This window comes from Erithacus rubecula (genome assembly GCF_903797595.1).
Source record: "Erithacus rubecula genome assembly, chromosome: 2".
Taxonomy (NCBI): domain Eukaryota; kingdom Metazoa; phylum Chordata; class Aves; order Passeriformes; family Muscicapidae; genus Erithacus; species Erithacus rubecula.
This window is the reverse complement of record NC_136685.1, coordinates 47,069,126-47,087,871: the sequence shown is the minus strand read 5'-3', so window position 1 is coordinate 47,087,871 and position 18,746 is coordinate 47,069,126. Positions and strand designations below refer to the sequence as shown.

The 18,746-nt window shown below is 41.7% G+C and overlaps 1 protein-coding gene across 1 annotated transcript; it reads right to left on the bottom strand.

Moving 5' to 3' along the window:
- Window positions 1-899: 899 nt before the first annotated feature.
- NUS1 (NUS1 dehydrodolichyl diphosphate synthase subunit) lies at window positions 900-17,597 on the bottom strand. The gene is made up of 5 exons (XM_079298404.1): window positions 17,063-17,597; window positions 8,527-8,649; window positions 6,004-6,156; window positions 1,833-1,932; window positions 900-1,133 (listed from the first exon to the last, which is right to left on the bottom strand). The coding sequence occupies exons 1-5, from the start codon at window positions 17,442-17,444 to the stop codon at window positions 1,043-1,045; spliced, it is 849 nt and encodes a 282-aa protein (XP_079154530.1). The 5' UTR covers window positions 17,445-17,597; the 3' UTR covers window positions 900-1,042.
- Window positions 17,598-18,746: the final 1,149 nt, after the last annotated feature.

Sequence of the window (18,746 nt, the reverse complement as noted above, 5' to 3'; positions counted from 1 at the left end):
TGATGAGGACCATTTAGCCAATATCACTACTTAGTTATCTCAGTGCTGAAATACCACAGGGCAGCTTCACTTCATCTTCCTTCTTCATCCACTTCATCTCATTCACATTTCTAGTGCTCAGTTCAGAACAAACAGAAACAATAAAAGGCTTAAGCAGACTCCCTTGCTGGGCACACAAATACAAGCAGCAAATCACATTTAGCCATGGCAGCTGACTCAGCCAATTTTCAAATCTTTCAGCAAATGATGCCAGAGCCTTATCCTGCTTGTTCCCTTGAGTGTTATGGGGAGAACAGGTATACGAACAATACATAGTACTGCTTATGCTTGTTCCCAATGGAAAACTGACCTGATGCTGAGAGAAGTGCATTCACTCAGGGCTGTAGGAATACTTTCATTCCACAACTTCGGGGGAAAAAAAAAAAAAAACAAAAAAAAAACTGGATAGTGCAACACAGACTGCCTAATCCACTTACCATAGAAACTTCCATCCCTTTTTATGGAATCTTCTCAGTATTTCTAGAACTTAACACCTACAGTTGGCTTAGTCATCCCAGCCAAGTTGCAGTCTCTATTTTCAGTTAACAAAACCAACTTCTCTAGAATTCACATATCACATGAAAAATGTATCTGAAGAAAAATCATTAGCTTTGAAATGCCTGACCATGAAGAATTAAGAAACAAAGATGGGAGTTCTTTCTTGGTTTTAAGGATCTTCAGGACACAGAACTCCTATTTACATTGTCCTGTAGATTTCACAACATTTAAATCTTGCATGTTCATTCTGACACTTGAATGTCAAAGTGAGAGCAACTCAGCTTTGCTTTTAGTAACTGTCTTTTCCAAAGAGGAAATCCGTGAATTCCCCTCCCCATAGATTCTCACGCATTCACACAGACTCTCTAGAAAGGTAAGACACTTTATTGAATTTTTTTGATAAATTAAGAAAGGACTATGAACCAGACTTATGGGTCACGGGTGCTTGTAAACAGACATCAGTTCCTTCCCACAGAAAGCCTCACTCCATGCACTCAGCCCAAAGTCACTTTCCCCAGCGTTGCTCACAGGCTGCATAGTGATGGAGGGCAGAGAAAAAGTCTTCATAGCTGACGTTTAGGTGGGAAGGCAAAGAACTGAGAAAGAAAGTTAGAAACATTAAAATAAACTTCTATAAAACCACAATATTTGTACAGCCAACAGGTATATCACTAAAAGTAAGTTACTGTCTGAATAACTTTGTGAAGCTGTTCTCAACATGGTTATTGTAACAACTCTAACAACTAAACCACTCACCCTCTAAACCAAAGCCTCCCATTAGAGCACACAGGGCCCTTCCAATCAGTGAAAAGCTGGAGCAGCACAGGTGTGCCCACATACTTCAGTGTGCCATAAAACACTCGGATTTAAGAAGTTCAGCAAATCTAGTCAGTTCAGTTATTACTAAAATTGAAAAGTGATCCACAGGTGTGGTCTTCTTGTACTATCCCATCTCCCTTGTATCCTTCGTTTCCCTGTCAGAAACCTGTAAGCCACAGAGGAACACTGCAAGGAACACTGTCAAACGGGATTGGACCACAGACTAGGTGGTGACAGAAGTTGCTCCTTAAACCTGAGGCATGAAGCCTGCTGTTCCCTAGTCAAGGCAAAAAAACCAACAGTGAATGTTTGACAGGTTTCATTTAATAATTTTAAAACACCCTCAAATCAATCCCCAGACACTTGTTTCGTTGGACCTCCTCTTTTGGCCAGTTTCATAAATTACATGATAAAGACTTGTCTACCTAGATATTTTTCATTCCAGTGTGTTTCACAACATCTTATAAGCAACTCACATGATTTCTGTCAGTCTGATGTGCCACGGAAGGAATCCTAATGTGCTGTCCACAGGACCAAACTTCAAGACTAAATCAGGATCAGGAAATCCATTTGTACCTGTAATAACAAGTTACATTAGGTTTTATTAAATTCATCAGAGGATTTGTTTTAGTTCTAAACCCTAAGGCATCTGCTTTTTCACTAAATGTCCTTTTTTTTTAAATGAAGGTCCCAAGGACAAGTTAACAATTAAAAGCCCAAGAGGACAGACTGGTCTTGCAACACCTGAATGACCAACTGAGCAAAAGCTTGGGCAGCCACTGCAGGCCCAGCTGGACTGTTATATTTGTGTCGGTAAGTTTTTTCAAAGACTTTCTATGGAAGTAACAGGAACAGTTACATTGTTTTGAGTAACAGCAAATCTTAATGTTGTTTCATCTGACTTGTTCTAGTTTTGTCTTGGCAAACTGGATTTTAGTAGCACAGAACATGCTGTTCCCTGATTCTACCTACTTAACTATGTGGAGCTGCAGACAAGCAGAGCAAAAGGACTATTAACACACACACAAAAAATAAAGCTTAAGGAAGTTTCACTGAAGAAGACCTTGGTACTACAGACCATCAAGAAAAAACATTGTTAAATTACTTGTCTCTTTCTCAGTATGAGTCTAAGAAATTTTAAAACCAACTTACTATGAAATTGCAAAGACACTGTTGCAGCTGGCATCTTTCTGGTTAGATGAGTGAGAAAGAACAGGACAGTGTGTCTTTTTCTGTTACTGTGTGGACAACCTGACCCATTCTAGGGCAGAGCTAGATAATATTGATGAATTCCACTAGGTGCTCACACTTTAACTACCCATACCTTAAAACCTCAGCTAGTCATTTCCCTTGTGAGAATATGCTACTCATCTTCTGAGGCTGAAGACAGTGACCAAACATTACTGCTTCTGTCTCCCTTCCATACACTTCTGCAGTGCCTAAGCTACTCCAGGCTAAAATTGACAGACAGGAAATAGGCTTAGAATGAGTAGTCTGAGTCCAGCTTTCCCTGCTAATTCTAGCAAGTTGATTTAGAGCAACATGTGAAAACCAGTAGAGCACCCCAAGGGGACCCATGAAGCTAAACTGTTCCTCTTGCACCTATCTAGCTCACCTGAAAAGCATTCCAGCAGTCATAACCCTATTTTGCTATAATATTAGTCATGATTATTGCAGGCAATTTCTCATCACTATCCATCAATTCTGCAGGTTAAGTGCAAGAGTGCTTATGCTGGGTAATGACTACCTTTAGCAGACAAAAGTTTAATATAGCCTACTTGCTCCAAACTTCCAATGCTATTTCTCAATTCTTTCCTTGTTTGCTTAAATAAAAACAATAACAACATTAAAAAAATTGAAAAAAAAAAAAAAACACCCCAATACACAAAAGCAGCCAAGAGCCTTTTACAATTTTCACATTACTTGTAGAGGAACTCAACTTTGGGAATAACAGAAAAGGAAACTAAGGTCAGATTTTGCTCCACCCAGATTTACAAACCGAAGCTGGAGATTTTTGAAAAAAGTTCACATCCTCCCTTCCCCACTGGATCACCACAATAGTGATGACAGCTTCTTAACCTCTGGTAAAAGATATTTTCCCAAGCATGTGCATTTCTAAGGAAGGATGAATTTTTTAGGTAGGAGTATCTTGTGCCACAGTCCAAATCTTATCACAAAGTTAAGAAAAAAACTGCAAAGCAAAAGCCACTTGTGTGTTCAGAAGCTAGCACGTTAGTATGAAAGAGCTTTTCAGGGAAGCAGTGAATACTTAGAAGTGGGGACTCTGGAGGAAGTGGACAGCTTTGCTCATCAGCTGATTCAGCAGCTGAGTACTCCTCAGCTGGTACAGCAGCAGGATCTTCAGTACTGCAATCGCTTTTCAAACAGGGAAAGGCCTTCAGAGAGCCCAGTTAATGCTAACATTTCCTTCTGGTTCCTATCTGAAGGAAAATGAAAATGCACACTGTAGTATTACTGTCAGAACAGCCTACCAAAAAACACAGCATGTGCTTTCGACTCTGCATCCATTTCTCTACCTAAACACAGCAGCACTATAGATAATTTACATGTGGAAGCTCCCTCAGAGCTGCTAGAGTTACAGCAGTCAAGTTTATCACACACAAGACAAAAGGATTTGGGAGCAGACTTTAAAAAACAAAAGAGGCCAAAAGACTTGCACACTCAAAGGATGGGAACCTGGCAACCCTCCTTCTAGGTCAGGAGCTCTGCATGGGGAACATGAAGGAATTTTAGAGCTGATAATTCTATCCTTCTCTTCTCCACATAGATTTTACAGGGCAACTCGAGTAGCCTTATTGATAGTCATGTACTTTGCTGGAAGGCAGACAGACAGCAAGCAGAGACAATATTAAAATGCAGCTGGCACCTACTTTTCTGAAAACAAGCTGGTTAGCTAAGGCATTGCTCAGAAGCAAGTACTCTTACACTGCAGAAAACTCAAGCTGTAAGAATTAAGTGCATGACTGAATTAAGAACAAGAAATGCCACATGACAAGCTAAAACCATACCATTTTAGGACTAGGCTTCAATACCTGCACCCTAAACATGAACAAAAAGTTTAAAAACTAAATTAACAGGTATTTAAATCAAAATTTAAAATCCCAGAGATTTACATAAGACTCCATGAATGCAAATTCTAAGAGTGTAACTACTCAAGTATTGCTTTTCAGAACATGTTCTCAAATCAGTAATGCACAGATGCTTACTTTCAATACTGTTCCATTAAAACTGCACACAAACTAAATTTGACTACAAGTACAACAAAGTATAAAAAGCTGCTGCTAAGTAAGTCATGAAAGAATACTTCACCTCCAACAATGTCCTAAACATTAAGTAAACAAATTAGTAAGTAGGACTAGCTACAGATATTTTCCTTAACTACTAGCCACATACATAAAGCAGCCTGCTTCAAAGTTCATCATTTTGACAGATTAGATCTCACTTTCTGTGCTCAGCTGGTATGCAATACTTCAAAAATAAAACTGCTAATTTTAAGATTGGACCTAATACTTTTAATACATCCAGAGAGAAGATCCCCAACAGGTTTGAAATGCTGCAGTTAAGTATTACTGGCCAAAACACACACAATGGTCCTCCATTACATTAGTGACTGCTCTGAAGAAGCGGTTGCTAATTTGCTTCAATTGCCCTTGGGCTATAACAGAATAGATGTCCCAAGTTCTTCTTCAGGTGCCTTATTACATACATTTAATAGTTCGATTACAGGAGGATGTTGACAACAGAGAAAATAATTTGGTTTGAAGTTAAGCAGCCAAACTGCCATGAAGTCCATCCACAGAACAATTCAGTTGACCAGACACACATGAAAAAGAAATCACTCTCTTAAGTCCAATTAATGGGAACCACACTACAATAACCTGCCTAACGGCATCCAAGTTCAAGTGTGCAATCTAAAACCTGAACCCTGCCAAGCTAATTACAGCTGCAATTAACATGCATGGATCACCTAGGTAAGCGGAGCAACTCATTATAGCTCCATAGTACCACTAGAAAAGTGGAAGCTAATTCTAAACTTCTTCTCCCAGGTGTGATATCAGGGCAGTCCTGCCCTTTTCAGACCTGTTGCATGTAGCTACACATCTCAGTGCAGAGCCAGTAATCTGCACAAATTCGTAATGAAGACAGCTAAACTAGTGTGGGTTATAGAACAGCAAGAGAATAGCAAGTGTTCTATAATTTGCACTCAGGGTAGTAGGCAGGCAGCAGGAACAGCTTTAATCACTGTAACCAGATCTGGAAAAGACTTTGTCCATCTATGTTTGCAACTTGCAGGAAGTTATCCTAAATTAGAATAGTCTAGTTCTAGGTAATCCCAGTAGTACTTTTTTCAAAAAGCTCACTGCAGAACATACCACAGAGGCTGTAAACTCTGAAAAGCCAAAACTCTGCAATCTAGCTTAATATTTCTGCTAAAGAATTTTTCTGCTTAGAAAACAGCTCAAAAGGCAATAAACCAGTAAGAATTTTTTAACAGAAGCCTAAAAGTAATAATCATAACTTAGTCTCATAGACTAAGCATCAAGATGCATACATTCCAAACAATAATTATACTAGTAACCAAATCATTATTAATTGAGTACTTTTTCCCCTCCATATTATACTTACTACTTAATAAGTTGTCTAACATATTCACATCCAGGTCTGAATGTGTTCTTTGCTGCTGTGCTACCAACTGACAGAAGTTCTGAGCAGCTCTGACTATGTCTGCTTTTCCATCTTCCGGAGACAGCACCTTCAATGTAGATTGGCAATTTAAAACTGAAAGTACAAAACACAGTTTAAAAGCAACAGAAATATAACTGTATTGCATGTGCTTTAGATAGTCACAGATACAATTGAAAGTAACTTGTAGTTTAATTAATATATTACAACTAGTCACAGATATACCTCAGCCATCTCTTAGAGAAGTGGCTAAGAGTCTTCTGGATTTGTTGTACTACTAAAACAGAAGCTTAAGAGAACTGCTTTGAAAAGCCTTGTGAGAAGGGCATTTATTTCAGTCCTGAAATGTAGTTTTCCAGGCAATTTGGGCAGGTTCTTATGCTGTCAGGCAAAGCACTGAGAAGAAAGGTGCATGGATAATAACTTAAGGAGTTCAGGAAAAAAACAAAAAAACACACCAAACTAATTTCTACCCTAGAAGAGGAAGGTATTTTTAACAGCTAGTGTGTACATTCACATGACAATGATTAAGATGGGGGCCTCCCTCAATGTGATCACAGTATCTTGATGCAAGAGTTACAGTAAGGATCTAAGACTGATTCACTGAAGCATGGAACAAGATAATAGTCCAGAATTCACCCATTCATCTGCAATTATGTCTGTGACTTAAGAGGACATTTCATAATAATTATTATCTTAATCCTACACTATTGAGAGGCAAGAGTCTTCTCACACTACATGAATTGCATCATTGTCAGTTCTGGTAAAGTACCTAAGAGGTAAACTTGCCAAGGAAGCTGAAGGCCACATATGGTGCACTATAACTGGCTTGAAGTGGGTTAAATACCAAAGTGTCAACACTTCAGGCTGATACCAAACTTAAGATAGGTATAACCAGATACTTAAAAATAACATTGATTAAAACTGTGGAACCTGACTGCAAAGGACCACACAGCACAGTCAAGATTCAAAAGAACACCTAAAACCCCTCAGCTCATCTATCCAATACCACCACAAGGAAAGTAATTGTTCCTTAATACTGCTTGATTTGCAAATTTGCATCAAATGTCCTAAATTAAAAAATATTTAACAGTATCCCTAAATGTAATACATGCAATTCCGTTTTTCAAAAGTGAAAACTTGCAGATAATAATAAATTGGATAGATGTCAGTTTGTTCAGCTGAAAACATGAAGCATCTGACTGTGAAGCCTTCTAAAAAAGAATGAAGAATTTAAAAAGAGAACAGAAAACACCTCTGCTTTTCACAGTTTCCAGCACAAAAGGTTCCCGAGATTTAAATGCACTTTTTGCATCAGCAAGTCTGAGAAGTCTTTCAGTAGCTTGTTTGGTGTGAACACAAATATCCCAACTTAGGTAAGTGTAGCTAAGTATGCTGAAGTTTAAGACATTAATAGCCTGTCTACCCCATTTTCTGCTGGCTATTTCAACCTTTATGGGAAGAAAAAAAAATAGCATGAAATCTGGGCTCTTCTAAATCTTAGGCTAAGTTGTTCATAAGACAATGTTATAATATTACACTTTATATTGGAAAACTGGCACAAAGGATTTTGGCATCCAGTCAGCTCTCACAGAGGAGGCAAAACTTGCAAGCAGCATTTTAAACACAGCTAAATGTACCATATCTTGTGCAGTCTTTTCATAAATCTTTCAACTATGATGATCTTAAAACATAAGGGTTGTTCAGTCAGTTTTTTACAAGACCTACTTAAATATTATGAGTTGCAGTAAGGAGAGCTGTATCAGCCCATCCCTTTAAGACAAAGGCCTGATTCAAGTACATGCCTGTGATTTACTATATTTTGAACAGACTTTAAGTATTTGTCTTAGGCAGCAGATGAGTAAATGAATACTTATAGCAGATACTACTGTAAAAAGAACATCAGCCTTGAAACCTACTCCTGCTTTTCACATCTAAACATGTGCTAAAGCTATTATTATCAAATTAATTTTTTTAATTTGTGCCCTTTACCTTCCTGATGGCATTATACCTTGCCATGACAACCAGCAGTTCTGCCCCTTCCCACTTTGAGGTGTATGTTTGGAATATGGAAGCACACACATTATTAACTTGACATCAGTTCCCTTACACTTTAGTGCTTTTTCAGCTCTCAGAAAAAGAATTTATTTCACTGAAACAGTGGGGAGTGAAGGCACACTGATGCATTGAAGGGGTCATGGCACAAGAGTCAGGCTGAAGGAAAGATCAGACCACTCAGTAATGATTACTACAGAAAGAGGACAGCAATGCTTGGCTGTTAGTTAAGAACAAATAAGCACAGTGGAAGTTTAATACTAGCTCAGGAAGGTTGCATGTTTTCTGATAAGCAGCTCTTAATGACAAAAAAGGTCACTGTACACAGGAATGTGTTTAGGTAAAAGCAGATTTATGATTGATATACAGCTATTTAGAGACATACCAAGCCCTTCTTGTAGCTCATCTTACCTTCACCACTTTTGTCGTGATTTGCAAATTCCCCAGTGTACTTTGAGCAATCTAGTCCCAAGAGCTCTTGCTGCTGTTTTAAAATTTCATCCATCAATCTCGAATTATTCCTCTTGAAAATACCTTTAGAAAAAAAGTTGCATGTCAGCCAACTCCTAACAAAGGGTGTTACAAAATAAATCTGACACAAGACAAGAAGAAAAAATTAGTCAGTACTGGTTTCAGACTGGAGTTCACGAGTGTGGGTAAGAATTCAAAGCAAATGCTACTGCACATGACTAATTTAAGTGACCTTGGAAGGACAACTCATGTGGTTTTGTTCTTCTTTCACCCAGCAGCAAGTTGCAACTGCATAAGGGATAGCTTAAGACTTACTTCATTGTCCTTAGTATGCTAGAAAAAGAGAAAGCAATAATCAGCAAAAAACAACCTAGTCAGATTAACACCAAATTTCTTTACTGCCCACACTTCTTACGTCTGCTACCACTTATTGCCACATCCCTAAGGCTGCAGGGTAACAAAGCAAGTCACCACTGAATCAGCATTTCAGGTCTCAGTAACTGCCCCCTCTTAAGCCATCCAATAGCATGGATTTCCTAATAAGAGAATTTCACAAACTGTACTTTTCAAGGAGCTCATGCAATCCCGAAGGCCTTTTTATACTTACATATTTAAGGCAGACACATTTTGAATGCAGGAAATCACAAAAGCCTGTTTCAAACATACTTGGGTTCTTGTACTAAACTAAATTCTAGCTTTTGAGAAACATGACTCAATTATTTCTAATTAAATGTCACAGCAAAAACAAAATGTTACAGCTTAAATATTTACAATCCAAAAGCATGGCTAGGCATATTCAGTCAAGAACTGGATAATACATCACATGGTATTTAGATGTTTTTACTGACCTTCACTCAGAAACCTTACATCAAACACTTCAGCTGACCAATCTAAAAATGCCTGTACACTAATCTTACAATGCAGAGAGTGCAAAAGCCAATGAAAGACATGCAATTTTATGATCAGGTTTAGGGTTCAGCACCACAACCTGACTATAGGATCTGGAACTGCTACAACAGTGCCCACATTGGTCAAACAATGTATAAGCACTGGATTAACACTGTAATACACTAGGAGTCAGTTTGCAATATGAAGTGATACAATGCATTTATTTATTATGTTAGCCTTTAGGCCTAATGAATTAGAACTTTTCTACAGGCTTCATTGAAGCTTTTAATAGATGACAAAGTATCTACTTTTTCTTTCATCCTGCATACTTCCTATTTAAAAAAAAATAAATCCCCATTTTATCATATATGTTTCAGTGATGCTTATAATTGATTTCATGTGTTTACAGAAAAGCAAGTTGTGGTAAGGCTCAAACCACTACAGAAAAAAGCATATTAGAATACTCTTGCCAAGTTCAAACTGAAGTTAAATTGTTACTCTTTGTGCTCTCACTTTCAAGACTATACTTAGACATAACAGAAATTGGGAGTGCTGCTTTAAATAATCCTGTTTGATACAACTCTGTTGCCTCAGTCAGTTCCGTGCTGGGGTTAGCACAGACTGTCTTCCCTATTCCCAATGCCAGTAGCAGTGGAGCCACTGCAATTGCTAATCCTGCACCCTCTTCAAGGAAGATCTGTACAAGGCTGCTCGTGCCTCACCTTTGAGAGTCACTTGACTTCCATACACTTTTAGATATAAGAAACAAAACTACACTCAATACCCAGACAAACATGTGACTTAATTAGGAAAGACTCCCAGTCTGGAAAATAAGCTGCTCCTCTTCTTCCCCTTTCCAACCCAACACTAATATCAAATCCTTTCTTGTTAAAGGTTTCTGCCCATTCCTGCCAAAGAATGAGAGAACTAATTTAAGACTCCACAATCCAGCTCTAAAGTGAATTAAGACATTGAGAACAATAGATAGAAGAACTGTCCAAGATGTTTGCTCCTCAGTAAAAAAGAGACATCAGATAATGGAACTGGTCCAGCTCCAAAGTGAAGGTTCTTAACACATACAGATACAGAAGACTCGTTAAATAAATCAGTTCTTAAGATTTATCTGAGTGCTATCCTTCTATTCTGCTCATTTATCTCACCCACCCCCTCAGCTGTTCAAACTTGGGGACTGCATGGCTCTTGGAATAGCAGTTTAACAAGTAAGAAACTATCACAGTTGTAGTTGCAGTATGCCTTCCCTCAAAGGCCTCCACACCTAAATTCCCACTGATCCATCAACCTTGACACATGCACAGTTTTCCTGAAGAGAAGATCCTGAATCACAGCAGAAGGTAGTAAAAATTCAGACTAACTCAGATCTTAATTAAAAACCAACAGCATTTGGGAATACTCCTTCAACATTTGTCTATCAGTCAGTGCATAAGACTTATAAATGCACATCACTGCAAACACAGTCCTGCCAAATACAAGATTCACAGACCAAATTCACATTCAGCTTCAGGAATTTTACATGGTCATGACTCAGCTATATTCTCCTTTCTCTTACAGTATCTCTAAACCCCATTTAACTAGAAGGTTCATTTTTTTTAAACTTTGTAAGTGTACCCATTAGTTCTGGGAGATGCTGTTGCTTAATCAAAACAGGACAAATATAGCAAATAAGTGCATGAGTAGGCCAACTCAGTAACAGAATTACGTATTTCTAGGTACTGAAACTTAACTCATGATTTACTGCTACCCTCCAGTTTTGTTCACAGTCCTCCACATAAGTTAAAGCCAGTCCATAATGTAATTTTAACATTACAAAAAATCATGGTTTGACAAAGGTCTAGTAATTTTTAGCAATAGAACAGCTGTTTGCTGTTACATGATAAAAAAAAGCAGCACTACTCATGTCTCTGATATGGAACACAAACATGAAATTGTCACTATTATTTCTCAACAGATGTTCTGGTTTTGAAAAGCAGATACTTTCATTCAGTCAGAGTTCAGGAGCCTTTGGGAGCTAGTGCAAATGTGCATATTCCTGCAAATGAAGTGTCCTAAGAATTACATGTATTTAAGCACTAAAATTCCCAAAGACAAAGCGTATAAAACTCTCCATCCTGGTTTGCTTCTTTTAACTACTGAGAACTTGTTTTCAGGGATAGTACTTGTTTATACAACACAAGCTGCAAGCATGCTGTCAGCCATTTATTGCTGGTAGAGCTTAGGCAAATCAGAAGTGTTTTAGCTTCCTGCAGTAGTCCTCCATTACAAAAGTCTTTTCCAGGGCATACATGTTTTGCTCAGATTTGCAGCATTTACAAGCCATGCCCCTTTGCTTGCAATAATGGTGCTGAAATAAAAAAAAAAAATTTGAGCATAATTTTATGTTGCAATATTTTAGGGTTAGATACTGACAAATCAAGTTTGTAATTAAGAGACTGCAAGTTGCAATTAAGAGGAAAGCAAGTGCAGAAGTGACAAGAATCTTGAACTGGAAGTGAAAAACTGGCACAAAGAAACACCAAGTGATGTCAACCATCTGTTTGTCTGACTGGACTACCACAGTCCACACCTGTTAATGCCTTGACTCTCAAAGTTCAACTCTCTTAATTGCAGGAGAATCTGGTAAAACAAGAGTTAGCTCACTCTTGCAAGGGAACACCTTACCAAGTGGAGTCTAGTAAAGAATCTCTATAAAGTATCTCTACAACATTTCAGTTATTTGCTTCCTCAACTTCTTCCCAGTGCTGACAAGGAAAGAGCAATCAAAAGTTGTAATTGTTAGCAGGTATTAACATTTTGAGAACATCAAATAATAAGCCACTTCAAAGAACGCACATGCAAGAAACTGTGTGAATACATTAATAACTTTTGCCTACATCCTGTTGGTTCACGCTGGTTGATAAGGGAGGAAAGCACAGCCATTACACTGGACCTCACAGGATATGGAAAGCTACAAACAAAAAAAAAGTAATCCAACTTTGAATGTACCCAAAGTAATTTAAATTTCAGTCAGATTAAGGCCATTTAAGATAGCACTAGCCAAACAAAGAATCTGACTTAGAACTGAGAACTTCATAGGTGAAGTTTTCTCCCACATTTCCTCTTGGAGGGACATTCTGCACTAACAGAACAGAAGCTCATCAGCAACTGAAAGTAAAGATACCTCTTTCAAATTTTTCCCATTCCTTTAAGAGATCACTTTCTACAATTTAGTGCTATCCCTTTTAATAAAGGTAGTTTGAGAACTCCTCTCAAGTTGACAGCAAAACACAACTGTTGAACATGAAATTTCATGTGGGTGAAGGCCCACAGCAGATGCCATATGATATTGGCATCACACAAGTGTTCCAGTGGCATAAAACCACAATGTATTTATCTTGCCCAGAAATGGGCACCCAGAAGATTTTATGGGTTGATCCAATCAGCTAAACTATCAAGTAATCTAGAAGAGACTAGAAGCCTACTTTGGGACTAATGAAATAATTTCTTTTGCATACTCTATGCTTCCAAAGAGTGTTTAAGAGAAAAGTGGTGAGAAATAAAGCAGTTCACTAGAAAGCTAATAAACTCTGAATGAATAACTCCAAATTTTCAATACAGTCACACTATGGGCTTTAAGAAATGTTCAGCATGAAGCATCTATCTAGGAGTCCAAAGTACCCAAATGCCAAGATTCAGCAAGCTCCCAAAAAGCACTCTAGACTTGTCCTAAACTGTATCAGGAAAGCTTCACAGAAGTAGCACTCAATCAAGCTCTCACAAATGGCAAAAACAACTACCAAAAGAAAGTTAAAGTATATAGCACTAGTAAAAGGCTTCCACCCCCCAGAAGGTGTTTTAAGTGCTATTACATTATTGCATTATCAATGCCTTCTGACTTAAACAAGGCTCCAGTATTTCCTCAGAGATAAGGTCTTGAGAAGAATGGCTGGATTTCTACCAAGTAATAGGACAGGCAATACAGAAAGCCTGGAACTTTAGTTTGCATTATTTAACCCAGGTATGCACAGTAGCATTAAGTTTATTATGGCTTTGTCATGCTGCACATCAATGAAAACTGAGAGAAAGGGCTTCCACACAGTAAACCCAGGCTACCTTGGGTCTCCAAACATGCTGAGGCAGCAGAGTGTCTCAGTTCTGAGCCCTGAACAACTCCAGCCAAGTTACTCCAGCCTTTACAGTTACTGGTGCAGCTGCTGTAGCAAAAACAGTGTCAGCTGGAATGCAGCTATTTATTTTGACACTGAAGAATACATGAACAACCTTCTATTTAGCAATTTTATAAAAATTACAGAAATTCCCTATTATAAACAAATAAACAGCTTATCTAGCACTTCTTCTGTAAAGAACTTCATGCTTCCCTTTCCTTCTAGAGGAGGGGCAGTTAAGGACATATTTTTAATTCAATCCTTCTGCAGGAAACTGACCCACTATTTCTAGCAGAGAAGGCAACCATGGAAGACCATGCCTGTAAACAAGGTTTCAAAAGAATCTCAGTACTGCACATATGCAGTGAAGGAAGGAAACAAATTAAGGTATACCTCAACACAGCTAACACTGATCCAGAGCACTTATAATCAGTTTTCCTTTTCCACCACAGCCAGCACCAGTAAGGACTTTGACAAATCAATAGCTGGTACAACTGTATGAATGTAAACCCTCACAGAAGCAGCTCAGCAGTCCAAAAGCACTACTCACCATCTGACTGGATGGAAACAAGTGCACACCGTAATTAAGGGTCACCCCCTGCTACTGATAAGAGCAAGTTGTACCTGACTTTATTCACCTTCACTATTATCAGTGTTAGTGCTGAGTGAGCACCAGATTTAGCAACAGCTGCAACATCCTACTTAATGACAAGTCTATCTGGAAATGGTGTATGCTCAATCAAGACACCCTAAGGAGCTTAGCACCAAAAGAAAGGCAGCATATGTGCTATTACCAGCAGTAAGCATACTCTGGAGCTCTATGAATGACTACTTGCTCCCTCTCTGAAGCTGAAGTCAGTCTAAAAAGCTCAGCTGTGCACAAAGCAGCTGTGGCTGCTATCCTGAACAACCCACTGAATACTTGTGAAACATGACGTGTAATGGCAAGCAATTCTTATCAACTCAGGAAGTTTGGCAAAAACCACAGATGTAAAACTTTTTAGTTGATCTGCCTTCTTTGATTTTGCCCCAACAAACTGGAAATCAAGCTGGAAATTAAACTAGCATATTCTAGTATCAGAGGACCAACAGAAACACAAGCTACTGAAAAATGTTTTGATACAGAAATCATGAGATAATAGCTATTTTCAGATCTCAGAGGTGACAGCAAAACCTCTTAAAACGTAACTTTAGAATGAAAAATTAAAATCCACACTCATCACACAACCTGCACTTAAAACAACCAAAAATACCAAACTAAAGAAAAAATTCCCAACACCAAAACAAAAAATATCATCACAAACAAATATCATCACAGAACAAAAGTGAACAATTTACATATGCAACTTTAGAATGAATGAAACAATATATGGATACAGTACCAAATAATCCAAGATTATTTTTTTTCTGAACTGCTAGCAACAACAATTGTTCTTCAAGGCTTTTTCACCTCTTCAGGGGACAAAACCTTTTAATTTCTGGTCTTCATATTCAGTCTTCTAACAGTCAATCTTAGCTGTGGCTGAATTTCAACATATGCTGGAGAAGCAATAGTAGTTTCTCAAAAAAGAACGTTTCAGACACTGCTACAGCTCTGGCTCCTTACTGTGAGACAGGAGCTCAGCAACAGTGGCTACCTAAGCATTGGCTGGTGCCTTCTCCCTCCTCAGTGTTGCACAGTAAGCAAGATGAAAACCAAGACGACCAAGAAACATGATTCTCAGCTTGATCTGTTCCTCACTTCAGTTCTCATACACATAATTTGTGAAGCACAGTGCTGGAATCTAAGAAGGAACTAAGCACATTGTAACACATCAGGTAATACTACCCATAGCTTATTTGGGGTGTGACACAAGCTAAAGATCCTGCATAATAAAAATGTCTCCCTTCAAGCTATGAGGGAAACTCTCTTCCTTGGTACTGTTTGCTCTGCAGCATTTCACCTGGTTGAACCCTTTCCAAATTGGGAGTAAAAGCTGTCAACACATAAATTACTTTTCAGAAGGTGCTGTTCTCCGTGTGCTTGAGATGTTATGCAAATATAAAATATTTTATAACATTCTTTGACTTCCAAAGGAGGAAGCGCTCTCCCTCTGAAATACAACATAACCAAGTTCCACAACAGCCCTGCACAGATGGCCAGTTTAAACTGCTAAGTGACTGGTATTAAGCCCAGTTTCTGATAATGATCTTAGAGAATTTAGTGAAAGTCAAGTCTTCCATCACACAGGATCAACCATGAAACAGAACTATAAATAGTTATGTTTTAAAACAAGTGAAAAATTTTTAAAAATCACAAATATCTATGCTCAAGGAAAGGCCTGCATACCTCAGATGCTTTTACACATTTGATGACAGAAGATTTCACCTACTAATGTGGGATGCACCGCTGGACATTTCCTGAAAGAGCACTGGAAGACAACTGTACCTCTAACCTGGCATAAGTCCACACAGTTCACCTAACCTGCACAACACCTCTAAACAGCCATTGGAAGTGGCTCAAAGCAGTTAAACCCTGGTCTCCTACAGTCTCACCCCTGACAGCAAGAGCACAAGGATCTTCAGAATGAAGTTTTTTTTCCTCTGCAGAGGACAGAAGCAGGACACAGTCCATGCAATGTATTGTTAGCCCTTCTGAGTTGACAGCTTGTCCAGTATACATTAGAGATCATCTCTCAACAGCTGGACAGAAAGCTTCATCTAATAATATCTTGACTATGGCTGGTTTTAGTTCCCCACTAGGAAAGGATAGGTATGAGGAAGCTAGATTTGTTCCATGATTTCCTCACAGTACTGAAATCCAAACTCAGCTTATCTTTACAACGGTCACTGACGTGAAACCAACATACCCGCAAGAGCCAGAGTTCAATGATCTTACACTTGAGACCAGCAATAAATCACACAGCAGATATCAAAAAAACACCAGAGCTTCCAGAAACACTGGCTCAGAGTTAACTCAAAATCCAAGCAGCACCAAATGCAGATCATGGAATTTAATTTCACAATACAGAGAGCACACAGAACATACATGGTTGTGTTTAACTACTTCATATAGGAGTACCTGAAAACAGAAGGCTACTTTCATTCATTCACTTCTGGGGGTTCAGCCCCAGCTCATAAACAGCACACATAAGAGCAGGTTGCCTGAAGCTCTTCCCTACAAACAGTCCCTGCCTTACACTTCCAGAAAGCAGGCAGGCCCGGGTCATCCCGACACAGGAGCTGGGCCAGAAGGGCAACTGGGCCATTCCCCAGGGACAGGAGCCCTGCAGCGGCCAAGCAGCTCCAGCGGATGGGAAAGGAGCTGCGAGCAGAGAGGCCGGCCTCGGGCCCCGGAGCAGCAGGGCGCTCTGGCCGCACGCCAGGAGGCGCGCCCAGGGCGGGCACCGCCCGGGACGGGGACTCGGGGCACCGCGGCCGCCGCTCACCGTTGTGGTCGTAGACGCTGACGTAGGAGATGCCCACGGCCATGCACCACACGACCAGGCTGGCCATGTCCGCGTAGCTCGGCTCCTCCTCGGTCACCACCAGCCCCACGTGCACCGGCAGCTTCCGCAGGGAGCGCCCGTCCGCGCGCCACCGCTGCCGGCCGCGCGCCGCCGCGCCGCGCGCGGGGCCCCGCCGCCGCCAGGCCGCGCCCGCCTCGCGGAACCCGAGCGCGCGGGCGGCGGGCGCCAGGAGCGCGAAGGAGGTGGCGGCGGCGGCGGCCGCGCGGCCGCGCAGGCACGCGAGTAGCGCGCGCTGCAGGCAGAGCAAGGCGCGCAGCAGCGCGTGCAGCGCGCGCCACGCCAGACCGGCCGCGCCGCTCATGGGACCGACCGACAGGAGCGCGCGGGGCCCGCGGGGGAGCGGCGGGGGAGCCTCAGCCGCTGCGCGCCGCTCGCCTCGCCATCCCTTCACGGAGCCCGCGTCCCCCGCCCGGCAACCGCCAGCGCCGCCATCTTCCCGCCGCCCCGCCTGATCTTTCACCTCTCAACCCGCCACACGCGAGCCGCCCGTTGGCCGCCGGGTGGGATGACGTCGCTTCCGCCCGCCGAGCGCGAGTGACGTGGCGCGAGAGAAGGGGAGGGCGGGGCTGGGGGCGGGGCGGAGCGGGGCGGAGCCGCGCCCCCTGGCGGCTGCTGCTGGCCAGGGCCCGGCAGTGCCGGGCAGGGAGGGAAGGAAGGAGACGGGCTGGGGCGGGGCCGGGCCGGGCTCTGCCCCTCGCCGGGCTCTGCCCCCAGCTGGGCTCTGCCTCCCCCTGGGTTCTGCCCTCCGCCGGGCTCTGCCTCCCGCCGGGCTCTGCCCCCAGCTGGGCTCTGCCTCCCCCTGGGTTCTGCCCTCCGCCGGGCTCTGCCTCCCGCCGGGTTCTGCCCTCCGCCGGGCTCTGCCTCCCGCCGGGTTCTGCCCCTCTCCGGGCTCTGCCCAACCTCCCCGCTGTTTCAGAGACCGGTCTGCAGACCCTCCCTCTGCCCTTCGCTGCCATGCGGTTCCTGGAGCGCCTCGTTCACGCTGGTGTGTGAGGCAGGGGCGGGCTGAGGGAGTGCCGGGACGCCGCAGGAGCGGGCGGCTCTCGGGTGTCGTTGCTGAGGTGCAGGTGTCACTGTCCGAGCGCTCGCCGGGCGGCTCCGCAGAGCACACCCCGATCTGCAGCCTTCCACAAAAGAGAAAAAGCCTCTTTTGTGATCTGGAGCCTTCCACAACCCCGCGGCTCCCAGGCTGCCTTGGCTTGTAGCTTCCATGCCGAAGATGGAAACACCGCTGCAGGTGAAGGGGAAGTGAGAGCTGATGCCGGCCCGATGCTGTCAGACACATCGATGGGCGGAGATGGCACGGAGATGTTTAAAGCACTCTGTTAAAAGAATCTGCCCATGTAAAATTGAATGAAGAATTTTGTGTCACGAAAATATTTCCCTTGCTCAAAAAATAACTACTTTCCTGGCTTCTAATACTGACCAGTGTTAGCCAGCAAAAAATAACACAGCCGAACTTCAAGGAAGGATTGTGCTTATTCATAAATATCTAAATCTTTAGATACCAAAAATGTGGGTGACTGGCCTTAGAATCGTAGAACCATTAAAGCTGGGAAAGACCTCTAGGATCAACTCGCACTGTTAACCCAGCACTGCCAAG

Bases quoted from the DNA above. Each gene is read 5' to 3' on its own strand.
- NUS1 (XM_079298404.1), bottom strand. From the start codon at position 17,444: ATGAGCGGCGCGGCCGGTCTGGCGTGGCGCGCGCTGCACGCGCTGCTG. The intron at 6,157-8,526 runs GTAAGATGAGCT...TTGTACTTTCAG, and splicing joins TCACGACAAAAGTGGTGAAG to TTTTAAATTGCCAATCTACA. The intron at 1,933-6,003 runs GTAAGTATAATA...TTGTTATTACAG, and splicing joins GTTAGACAACTTATTAAGTA to GTACAAATGGATTTCCTGAT.